Source organism: Gobio gobio (genome assembly GCF_949357685.1).
Source record: "Gobio gobio genome assembly, chromosome: 10".
In the NCBI taxonomy this organism is placed as follows: domain Eukaryota; kingdom Metazoa; phylum Chordata; class Actinopteri; order Cypriniformes; family Gobionidae; genus Gobio; species Gobio gobio.
In genome coordinates this window covers 15626653-15639642 of record NC_137116.1, presented here as the reverse complement: position 1 = coordinate 15639642, position 12990 = coordinate 15626653, and the positions used below count along the sequence as shown (strand labels likewise).

At 44.5% G+C, this 12990-nt stretch overlaps 1 protein-coding gene across 1 annotated transcript in view; it reads left to right on the top strand.

The window, feature by feature from the left end:
• Window positions 1–12704, top strand: part of sema6a (sema domain, transmembrane domain (TM), and cytoplasmic domain, (semaphorin) 6A) — a 106201-nt gene extending 93497 nt beyond the window's left edge. The window contains exon 17 of the mRNA XM_079826299.1: window positions 9860–12704. Within this exon, the coding sequence (XP_079682425.1) occupies window positions 9860–10935 (1076 nt within the window). The 3' untranslated portion in view covers window positions 10936–12704. The remainder of the gene's footprint in view (window positions 1–9859) is intronic.
• The last annotated feature ends 286 nt before the right edge of the window (window positions 12705–12990 follow it).

Below are 12990 nucleotides of genomic sequence, written 5' to 3'. Positions count from 1 at the left end.
AGCTTCAGAGCGTTATGAGTCAGTGAGTCGATTCAGCGGTTCAGAGCGTTATGAATCAGTGAGTCGATTCAGCAGTTTGGCGGTTTGACACGCGATCTGAATCATGATTCGACTCACTGATTCATAACGCTTCAAACCGCTGAATCGACTCACTGATTCATAATGCTCCAAACCGCTGAATCGACTCACTGATTCATAACGCTCCAAACCGCTGAATCGACTCACTGATTCATAACGCTCCAAACCGCTGAATCGACTCACTGATTCATAATGCTCTGAACCGTTGAATCGACTCACTGATTCATAACGCTCCAAACCGCTGAATCGACTCACTGATTCATAACGCTCCAAACCGCTGAATCGACTCACTGACTCATAACGCTTTGAAGCTTCATGATGCCGTGTTTTGAAATCGTCATCACTATATAAGTCGTTATTTAGTTTTTTATTTTTATTGTTAGGAAACAATAAATACTCTGACCCCAAGTGGATTTACACAAACTGAGACAGTGAAAAGCGTTAGGTTGTGCCGCTCTCCCCTTATTGGAATAGTGCAGTATTTATGTCCCAGTATTGCTGTAAATAGACTTCATTTTCTTTATCCAAAGCGATTTCTATTTGATTCTGTGGTGAAATGTGTTTTCATGATTTAAGATGAGGTTGAGCCGGTGCCTTCACAGTGCATTTGTGTGTGTGTGTGTGTGTGTGTGACTGTGTGTGTGTGTGTGTGTGTGTGTGTGTGTGTGTGTGTGTGTGTGTGTGTGTGTGTGTGTGACTTTGTGTGTGTGTGTGCGTGCGTATGTGTTCACCCCCCCCTCCACCATCTGCTTTCATTGTGATTCCACAGGACCTTCATCCTCCCGATGGATCGTTCCAAGGCTGAAGCTCTAATGTAGCCACAGCGTTTGACTAACCTTAATCTAGTGTGTCTCGCCCTCCATTAGTACACACACATCCCTCTCTCTCTCTCTCTCTCTCTCTCTCTCTCTCTCTCTCTCTCTCTCTCTCTCTCTCTCTCTCTCTCTCTCTCTCTCTCTCTCTCTCTCTCTCTCTCTCTCTCTCTCTCTCTCTCTCTCTCTCTCCCTCTCTCTCTCTCTCTCTCTCTCTCACTCTCTCTCTCTGTAAACCTGTGGCTCTCGCTCGCTCCATCTTCCTCTGTGTATCTAATTTATAGGTCAATTACAGACAGACAGACACACACACACACACACACACACACACACACACACAGCAGGCGTCTCTGGGTTTCTATTCCTGCACGTACTGAACACACACACATTGGCTCGGTGTTGACGTGATGTCAGCGGGCGTGGCTCACGCGCACAAACACTGGAGAAAACACACCGAGACGAGGAAGAGCTGATCAGATTCAGTGAAACGTGGATGTGTGTGTGTGTGTGTGTGTGTGTGTGTGTGTGTGTGTGTGTGTGTGTGTGTGTGTGTGTGTGTGTGTGTGTGTGTGTGTGTGTGTGTGTGTGTGTGTGTGTGTGTGCGTGTGTGTATAAACACGTCAGTGTATAGAGAATATAGCGGCGGCCGTGAATAAGACGGATGTAATGCTGACCTCAATCTGCAGACAAAGCCTTTTAAAACGCCCGTGTCCTGATCCACACACACACAATCAGCTGCAAAAACACTGTTTACTCTCGACCCGCGGCTCATTTACTCCGTCAGTCATGGCCATTATGATAATGAGTGTGTTGTGACGGTCTGTGTTATTCCACATTACAGATTAAACTCGCTCAGCGGATCCTCGGGGCGTTTGCCTGCGGATACTAGAGACACACAATCATGAGACGAGATGTTTAATTACATAATGATATCAAACACTAACGCTCTCTCACACACACGAGTAGGGTTGCCAACTTCTGGAGAAGAAAATAAGGGACAAAATATTGTCATTTCAGTGTATAAAAAAACACGTTTGGGTCATTCCGTGTCAAAAATCAACCAGATTTCAGAAATTTTGCCTGGATTTTATCCATTTTGTTTCTGAAGAAAGAAGAACATAAATATGATGATGTATATTTACTGAGAAATGCTATATTTTGTAGAGGAGGCTCAGAATGACAGTTTTCACAGGGGTGTAAACATGACTTTAGAAAGATGGCAGCATCATTATTGTATTCTCACACAGAGATTGGTAGATCTATTAGTGAAATCTGTTGACTTTATCAATCTGTGTGTCATTATATGCCAACGGTGAGCGCTCAAACATGGGGAAGAAGCACTTCTGCTGTGTCTTTGACTCAAGTTTGAGTGCCTGTAACTCCAGAAGTATTAAAGATATCTGAATATCCTTCTAGATTCTGCTTCTCAACTAAGTTTACTTTTGGTTTCTTCATTTTAAAGGCCGTTGATGGTTCAGTCTCAGAGATATGGAGATCTCAATGCGGCTCCAGGAGTAAAATGGTCAAACATTTTCAGAACAACAAATAATGTTGAAACTAGAAATTGTACATTCTAAAAAATGCTGGGTTAAAAATAACCCAAGTTGGGTTGAAAATGGACTAATCCAGCAATTGGGTTGTTTTAAGTAAACATTTAACCCAACCGCTGGGTTAAAACAACCCAATTGCTGGGTTAGTCCATTTTCAACCCAACTTGGGTTATTTTAAACCCAGCATTTTTTAGAGTGTATCTCGGTTTTTTTCTGTCAACACAATTGAACATTCCTGTCTGAGTGCCGTCAACACTATTTTAAAATAAAAGTATTAAATATATCTCAATATCCTTCTATATTTTCATTCTTAATAAACTTTTCTTTTGTTAACCTTATGATTCAGTCCCAGAGATATAATGTGGCTTCATGCACAAATGATTGAATATTTATTTTCTACACCAAGGGATATTAAATATCATCAACCTCTATTCAAAATTATAAACTTTGAAAGCATAATAACTGAACGTCTTTGCAATTTCAGCCAATAAAACATTTAAAATCTTAAATTCTTGAACTAAATGTTGTTACAACCATGTATGAATAAATTTAAAAGCATCTTTTTTTTCGATTAAAGAAAACAGAGGATTGCTTTTGGTGCTTGAGACTTTATTGGTTATTTTGTGTTAAGATGAGGTTAAGAATACGCTTTTTACTTAAATATATTTTTTTAACTTAACTTACAATAGTGAAAGATTTCCCCTTCTGATCCCGTCTTCCCTCAGGGAGAGAGCTTGTTTTCCTGCATGGCTGAATGTTGGACTAATCACCGGATTCTGCTGGGTCTTAAACGGCTATATTCGCAAATCTAACAATGATTAGTCTCAGAGGAATGATTCATTCTCAATTTAGAGCGTAGGCCTGAATATACGGGACAACCTGCATAACGAATGGCTTTCATACGGAACGCTTCATTGATGCCTTAAACACGGGACGATTATACAGAATGGTTGGCAACCCTAGACGCGGCGCGAGTGTGTTCTCATGTTCACATCCAGCTCCTCTTGTTTCAATCTCAAACAATAAAAGATATTTTAGTGTAAATCTGATGCTCTGAAAGGCCTCCATTGGCTCAACTTTACACTCTCAAGACCCTTAAAAGACACTAAAGACTAAAGTTACAAAGTCCATCTCACTACAGCGGCTCTACAATAACTTTATGAAGACGAGAATAGTTTCTGTGCGCAAAAAAACCCTAAATAACGACTTATATAGTGATGACGATTTCAAAACACGGCCTCATGAAGCTTCGAAGCGTTATGAATCAGTGAGTCGATTCAGCAGTTTGGATCGCCAAATTTCAGCAGTTTGGCGGTTTGACACGCGATCCTAATCATGATTCGACTCACTGATTCATAACGCTCTGAACCACTGAATCGATTCACTGATTCATAACGGTCCGAACCGCTGAATCAACTCACTGATTCATAACGGTCCGAACCGCTGAATCGACTCACTGATTCATAACGCTCCAAACCATTGAATCAATTCACTGAGTCATAACGCTCTGAACCGCTGAATCGACTCACTGATTCATAACGCTCCAAACCGCTGAATCGACTCACTGATTCATAACGCTTCGAAGCTTCATGAGGCCGTGTTTTGAAATCGTCATCACTATATAAGTCGTTATTTAGGGTTTTTTTGCGCACAGAAACTATTCTCGTCTTCATAAAGTTATTGTAGAGCCGCTGTAGTGAGATGGACTTTGTAACTTTAGTCTTTAGTGTCTTTTAAGGGTCTTGAGAGTGTAAAGTTGAGCCAATGGAGGCCTTTCAGAGCATCAGCTTTACACTAAAATATCTTCATTTGTGTCTGAAGATGAACGGAGGTCTGACGGGTGTCCAACCACATGAGGCTCAGTCATTAATGACACAATTTACAGTTTTGGCTGAACTAACCCGTTAATATCTTCTCCAGTAAATGTGTCTTGATTTATGTTGAGATATTTGTGCTGGAAAACAAGACAAACATACTAAGCACATGTATGTATTTGTCCGTGTTAAAGCGTCTGAATATATTTTCCTGCTTAACAGGTTTAATGGTTCCTTCTTTAAACAATCGTTCATTAGTTTGTGAGATTCAAGTGTCGTGGCTTTTCAAACGCATCTTCACAGATAAAAGCAGCAGCAGCAGGTGTGTGTGTGTGTGTGTGTGTGTGTGTGTGTGTGTGTGTGTGTGTGTGTGTGTGTGTGTGTGTGTGTGTGTGTGTGTGTGTGTGTGTGTGTGTGTGTGTGTGTGAATATTCACACGTCTCGGTCTGGCGCAGGAATCTTCTGGTGTACACGCTGCAGGATTGTGGCGGTGAAGCTCCAACACGTCTAATTGTCAGGAGTGACGTCTCATGAAATTCAAATGTGTAACGCCTGTGTGAGATTCGTTCCGCCTGCGAGGAAAGAGCCATTAAAAACAGGCCGCTTTCAAGACTGAATCCATTTTAATTCTATTTTAATAATATTTGGACTCTGGCACCACAATATTAGATGCAAAACATCACAGCAAGTGTCATTTATGCTAAAGAAAGAACAGGTTCAGTGATTACATTACAGGAGGAGTCACTTCACAATCAACACTTCCTGAGCATTCACCTCCATCTCATCCCAGATGTTCATGTCTTTCTCTCTTCAGTTTTTTGAGGAAAACATTCCAGGATTTTCTGCTCGTAATGGACTTCAATGGGAACCAACGGCTGAAGGTCCAAATCACTGCAGTTTCAGAGGCTCTGACCAATCCCAGACGAGGAATAGAGTCTGATCTAGACAAACCATCAACACATTTACAACACACACACACATTTATACACTTTAACCTCAGACGCTCGACTTCAGTGTTGCTCGTATGCTCAACTTCAGTGTTGTTCATATGATGTCATCACGTCTGAAAGGTCACATGACGCAGGTGGAAGTGCCGAATCATGTTCTCCTCCAACGTTAAAATCGTCGTCATCGTTGTTTCCCCTTTATTTGTGTAAAGGGCGTTTGATTTAGTCTTTGCACGTTGGTTTTAACACTGGGTCGGCACTTCCACCTGCGTCATGTGACCTTTCAGACGTGATGACATCATACGAGCAACACCGAAGTCGAGCGTCTGAGGTTAAAGTGTATAAATGTGTGTGTGTGTGTTGTAAATGTGTTGATGGTTTGTCTAGATCAGACTCTATTCCTCGTCTGGGATTGGTCAGAGCCTCTGAAGCTCTTCCTCTGAAACTGCAGTGATCTGGACCTTCAGCCGTTGGTTCCCATTGAAGTCCATTACGAGCAGAAAAATCCCGGAATGATCCTTAAAAAAACTAAATAAAGAAAGACATGAACATCTGGGATGAGGAAATGATCAGGAAGTGTTGATTCTGAAGTGAACTCATCCTGTAATGACGGACAGTCGGTTTATTAGACTGCTGTCACTTTAAGGCCGAATGTACGGATCCAATACACGGATACACATCCCATATTCTCCCAACTGTTTACAGTCACTTAAGACATAATCAACTGTGTTTACGTGAATAATAATTTTGTGTGTACTCTATCTGAAGAGAGCTCAGTTCAGTGCTCGTGTGTCTGCTCTTCTCTTTCTCCCAGACGATATCATTTTTATATACATTTATATAATGTTTTATAATCACATTAACTAGCAACTTCATCCACTAACACACACACACAAACATCTTCAACGCAACAAACGTCTGTCAGATGTTTTATGTTTGATATTTTCTCTAAAGGTGGTGCTTTTGGCCGTTTCCAGGGATGCGTGAATATAAATAATGGTATAATAATATATGAGCACTGTCCAAAGATTGGAATGATTAAAGATATGAATCTGTCAGACTGTGTGCGTGGCACTGGGCGTTTGTGAATGAATAAAGACTTCAGAGAGGCAGATTTCCGTCTCATTTCACACTCGTTTCTATTTTAATCCCATCAAACAAGCGAACAGATTCTCTGTTTCTCAAAAGAATCCGCCTGAGCCTGTGGTTCACCACAACATTGATTTATTTTCAGTGGAGTCACTGCAATTATTGCCATCCTAATCATATGAATGATATATGCCGTATCATATCAGTCAGTGGGAATATTTCCGACATATTCAAGTGTCCAAATTCAGCATGAGAACCATCTCTCCTCTTTGTCCTCACCACATTAACAATGAGATAAAATCATTTTTTGAATCAGTGAGTTTCGGTCGGCTGATCATGCCACGTGTGTGTAAATGTGCTTTGTTGAATAAACTGAAGTGGTGGTTATGTTAACAGCTCTATATACTGTATCTATCATAGATGTTTTGATGAAGGGAGACTCTCTTTCCAACATGAAAATGAATCCGTAAGAGCCGTGTCATTTCTCCGGGGTGTCGTACAGTAGACGCTTTAAACATCAAACAGACCGAGAGGAAGAGGCTCTCCTGAGACCAGCGATGGATGAGAGTGAAGTTAAAAAGAAAGAAGCGCCCCTCAGATCTTCCCTTTAGCAGAGAAAAAACAGATGTGTGACGGCATTTAGTCATCTTAGAGAGAGACTCCTTCAGATAAGAGGAGTGTGTAGCCAAGGCCATCCGCGTTTGAAACCAATATTCTCCAGTCCATTAAACGTCTCGGGTGATGGATGGCTGGAACACACTTTTATGTGTTTGTAACAATTGTAAAACATTGAATTTATTCGTCTCTGTGGAAACATTATATCACTTTTCTTCCTGTGTGGATATTAAATGGTTGATCTGCTGAGAGTGTTATGTAGGTTCATTCATCAGCAATAGAATCAAATAGATTAAGATTTCTGCCCTGATGTGGAAACCATATTAAGCATTTTGGTGAAAATGATCTTTTGGTGTTCAAACTAATGCACATTCTCTGGCCCTGTTTACAGCTGGTGTTAAGATGCGTTTTGGTGGATTGGATCACAAGGCGTAACAAAGCGTAATTTTCATATGAACTAATTGGAGACGATGGAAAGACATACAGAGGGTATGAGCTCTGACAGCCGCAAGACCAGCCGAACGTAGAAACACTCAAATCTTCGAACCAAATTTGGGTCTTCAGTCGACAAAGTCTAAATCCCGTCTGGCTAGCGTGCTTCCCATAATGTTAACGCGTTAGGTCAGTCGGCGGACAGTAGGGGGTCTTTTAGTGGCTGTTCCAGCGCATTTGACCACATGAGCGTCTACACTACAAAAGCAATCCGGTCGAATGCGTTTTCAACTACCTCTGGAAGTTAAAGTGGACAAGCTCAAAACATTTTAGACCCTGTTTCCTCCTGTATTTAGCGTCGTCCACTTGTGATGCGATCAACCAAATACATCTTTATACCAGCTGTAAACAGGGACTGTCTCCTTCAGAGATCCAGACAGCGGTTTTATCTGTATCTATATTGAAGTCTTCAAATCCCCATTTTTAGCACTGGTGTACAGCACTTAAAGGTTTGGTCACATTAGCGACATTTCAGTTAAATTTTATGTGCAAATGTCAGAGTCAATAGCCTCCGAGCTCTCCGAGATATAGTGCGATTGTGCTACAGTTGACCCGAGATTGAGTCCCGGCTCACAGACCTTTCCCGAGATTGAGTCCCGGCTCACAGACCTTTCCCGAGATTGAGTCCCGGCTCACAGACCTTTCCCGAGATTGAGTCCCGGCTCACAGACCTTTCCCGAGATTGAGTCCCGGCTCACAGACCTTTCCCGAGATTGAGTCCCGGCTCACAGACCTTTCCCGAGATTGAGTCCCGGCTCACAGACCTTTCCTGAGATTGAGTCCCAGCTCACAGACATTTCCCGAGATTGAGTCCCGGCTCACAGACCTTTCCTGAGATTGAGTCCCAGCTAGCAGACATTTCCCGAGATTGAGTCCCGGCTCACAGACCTTTCCTGAGATTGAGTCCCAGCTCAAAGACATTTCCTGAGATTGAGTCCCGGCTCACAGACCTTTTCCGAGATTGAGTCACGGCTCACAGACCTTTCCCAAGATTGAGTCCCAGCTCACAGACATTTCCTAACATTGAGTCCCAGCTCACAGACCTTTCCTTAATTTGAGTCCTGGCTCACAGACCTTTCCCAAGATTGAGTCCCATCTCACAGACCTTTCCCGAGATTGAGTCCCAGCTCACAGACCTTTCCTGAGATTGAGTCCTGGCTCACAGACCTTTCCTGAGATTGAGTCCCAGCTCACAGACCTTTCCCTAGATTGAGTCCCGGCTCACAGACCTTTCCTGAGATTGAGTCCCAGCTAGCAGACATTTCCCGAGATTGAGTCCCGGCTCACAGACCTTTCCTGAGATTGAGTCCCAGCTCAAAGACATTTCCTGAGATTGAGTCCCGGCTCACAGACCTTTTCCGAGATTGAGTCACGGCTCACAGACCTTTCCCAAGATTGAGTCCCAGCTCACAGACATTTCCTAACATTGAGTCCCAGCTCACAGACCTTTCCTTAATTTGAGTCCTGGCTCACAGACCTTTCCCAAGATTGAGTCCCATCTCACAGACCTTTCCTAACATTGAGTCCCATCTCACAGACCTTTCCTAAAATTGAGTCCCGGCTCACAGACCTTTCCTAACATTGAGTCCCGGCTCACAGATCTTTCCTAAGATTGAGTCCCGGCTCACAGATCTTTCCTAACATTGAGTCCCAGCTCACAGACCTTTCCTGAGATTGAGTCCCGCCTCACAGACCTTTCCTAACATTGAGTCCCATCTCACAGACCTTTCCTAACATTGAGTCCCAGCTCACAGACCTTTACTAAGATTGAGTCCCAGCTCACAGACCTTTCCTAAGATTGAGTCCCGGCTCACAGACATTTCCTAACATTGAGTCCCGGTTCACAGACATTTCCTAAACTTGAGTCCCGGCTCACAGACATTTCCCGAGATTGAGTCCTGGCTCACTGACCTTTCCTAAAATTGAGTCCCGGTTCACAGACATTTACTAAGATTGAGTCCCGGGTCACAGACATTTCCCGAGATTGAGTCCCGGCTCACTGACCTTTCCTAAAATTGAGTCCCGGCTCACAGACATTTCCTAACATTGAGTCCCGGTTCACAGACATTTCCTAAACTTGAGTCCCGGCTCACAGACATTTCCCGAGATTGAGTCCCGGCTCACTGACCTTTCCTAAAATTGAGTCCCGGTTCACAGACATTTACTAAAATTGAGTCCCGGTTCACAGACATTTACTAAGATTGAGTCCCGGCTCACAGACCAAACAATTTAAGCATGAGCGAAATATGTGTGTGGAACTTTTCCATCCTGGCGTAAAACTCCTGATCGTGTGCGTTCCTATTACATTGACTGCATTTCGCCCACTAAATTTCGATGATCGATAGTAATTGTGACCACACTTTAAGTGCATTGTTGTCCATCAACGTTCTAGACACACAGGTGAGCTTTGGACATTGGATTATGTTAGTACCCTAATGTATTAAACCATTGTCTCTTCACAGGGGTGATCCGCGAGACGTACCACAGAGACCGCGATCAGATGGTTCCCGTGACTCTCCTGGCCATCGCCGTCATCCTCGCCTTCGCCATGGGCGCCATCTTCTCTGGCATCGTCGTCTACTGTGTGTGCGACCACCACCGCCGGCGAGACTTTGAGCTGCCCGGCCGCAAAGACAAGGACTCCGTTCAGTCCAGACGAGGCTCCATGAACAGCGTCACCAAGCTGACCGGGCTGTTCGAGACGCAAGCCAAGGACGGCCGTCCAGATGCCATTCTGACCCCGCTCATGCACAACGGCCGCCTGACCAACGGCAAGATGCTAATCAAAGCTGACCAGCACCCGGATCTGACCGCCCTGCCCACGCCCGAGTCCACACCCATGCAGCCACGGCGCAAACCCAGCCGGGGCAGCCGCGAGTGGGAGCGCAACCAGAACCTGATCAACGCCTGCACCAAAGACTTGTCCTCCATGGGCACTCCGGTCATCCCGACGGACCTGCCGCTGCGGGCGTCTCCGGGCCACATCCCCAGTGTGGTGGTGCTTCCTCTGCCCCAACATCAGCAAGCCTACCAGCATGAGTACGTGGAGCAGCCCCACCGCGGAGACCTCGCGGACGACCAGGGCGCCACGCTGGAGTACAAGGCCCTCAAGAGCCCGTGCCACGGTCTGGGCCTGGCGGACGGAGAGGGCGCGCCACCACGAGTCCCCCAGCGAGAGGCGTCTCTGAGCGGCGTGATCCCGCCGGCCGTCCCCCAGATGGGCAAGAGGCTGGACGTGCATTCTTCCATGTACAGCCGCGGCTATCCCATGAGCTCGGGCCTCAAGAAACAGCACAACACCAACTCGTCCAACTCATCCCATATGTCCAGGAACCACAGCTTCCGCGTGGAGACGCCTCCGCCCGCCCCGCAGCGGGTGGACTCCATCCACGTCTCCTCCCCGCCGCCCGTCCATGGCCTGTCGCGCCACCCCAGCCTGAGCTCGTGCGGCTCCAGGCAGCTCAAGCCCGACGTCCCTCCCAAACCCTTACTGGTGGCCCTTTCCACGAAAGTCAAATCCGGTGACTCCTGCACATAATGCGGAATATAAGACGGGGGACATTAAAGTGCGTCTGCTTTGTACAGCTGTGTACAGGAAATGCAACTTTCTTTTGTTTTTGGGTTTTGTATATTTTTTAATACGTACATGTGGAGCTCAGGCTGATAGTGCCCGTTCCAAGAGGGCAAACATCTGCTCCCGAAAGGAGGAACTCTTGAAGGTTTCCGTCCGCCGTGTCGCAGTTGATGTTTGTTTTCTGCCAAAAGCACATCGGAGACAGGCGCAATTGTTCAGTCCTGAAGCTGTGAGACATCTCACCCCGGTTATCAAGCACTTGAACAAGTTCAGACTGGAGTTTACAATGGAAAACTGTGAAGAGCCGCCGCCTGTCTCAGTGTTACTGTTCCTGGATAAAGCAATCGAGTTCTGCCTTCGTGCAAGAGTTCAACACGTCTACTGAAGCTGTTAAATAACACGTGACTGTTGATACTAACAGCAGGTTGTATTTATTTTTTAATAAAGTGCTTTTGCAGAAGAGCATTTCTTTTAGGCTCGAATGAGACGCGAATGATCTTTTTAATTTGAATTAATCAAGTGTGAAGTTATTTAAAGTCATTAAACTGGAGCCAGTACTTCTAACTTTTGGGACGTTGCTAAGCAAACTCGGACGACGGAATATTTCTCGAGCCGTGCCAGAGGGGCTTGTGGGTAGAGCTTACAGCCCACAGACAGGAACTCCTGAATCTCACCTCTTCATCTGAAAGCCGCCGGCGATCAGCGAGTGCCATTCTCGCTGAGCCGCACTTAAGACGCTTGGTTTATGCTTTCAAATGTATCGTTTTCACATCTATCCACACACACACATGGGCCTTTTGTTGAATCATTTGCCTGTTTTTCTCCTTCCACCTGTAAATTTGTGCCTTACACCCCTGAGTAGTGAAGCGTTTGTTAGCTGTTAACTGTCGTAGTTCTTATAATGACGTTCGTTTCCCTCGTTTGATTAAAAAAGAAACAAAAAAAACTACGTAATTGAAGAATGTAGGTGTTGTCGTGTCGACTCTGGTCCCTTTGCTAACCACACATGACTTTGTGCTTGATTTCTTTCTGATCGTGCCAATGAAACGTTGGAAGAATGTTGTTTTTCGCTTTGGGTTTTTTTCGTCCGTCCTTCTTTTTTTTTTACTTTTCACAAAGTCAGCTGATGTTTTTGCACTGTTTGTTTGTAGGTGAATTGATGTGTATCTGTGGATCTGGCTGCTTCGAGGCAATAAGAGAAAAACACATGACCCAATCAGAGATGATGTTTCTCCCAAACACACACACACACACACGAGTTTCTAATGTATATGATCAAACACAGTTTCTAGGCAGTGAATACAGGCTGGCTCCTGTGTAGATATGCACTCCAATAATCTTAGGAAACAGATTAATGTTTTCAATGTTTGTGACAGATTCCGATTAATATAATTTTCTAGCTCTATCGTTGTGATGTAATACGAGGATTGTTATTTAATATTTTGACACGTTTTATTGAACTTGCCGTCCAGGAATCTCTAGTTTGGGCTTTGTAGATGTTGAATTCACTCGCACGTCTGAGACGAGTCTAAACCGTCTGAATATCTTCTCTCCGGAGATCACGGAGCCGCACGTCTCCCGTGCCGGTGCCTTCGGTCCTGGACCCTGGAGGTTGTACTCTTGTGTGGTTTGGTCACCGGCCCTCTCCCACATCTGATTCACAGCTAAATGTATGTTGTAAAGAAATTCTCTTTAATAAATGGAAAAAGTAATAAAAACATTTCAGATTCTTGTCACAGAGCTTGTGTTGTTTGTGTGAGTCTTCCCAGCCAGACTGATCTCATGAAATGGCGTATGTATGACAGGCCAATTCGCTAAGCCATTTTGGCGTTTCTGCATTTTTACATTTTCAAAAAAACATCATTTAGTATGTTTATACATCCATTTACATACACGCGGAATCACACAGCGTAGACATACACGTAGATAGCTCAAAATGCGAGATAACATGCCATTTGGCTTTAGAAAGTGGCGTGTATGTTTACGCAAAGTCATGATGTCCCAGCGGACAAAAACATA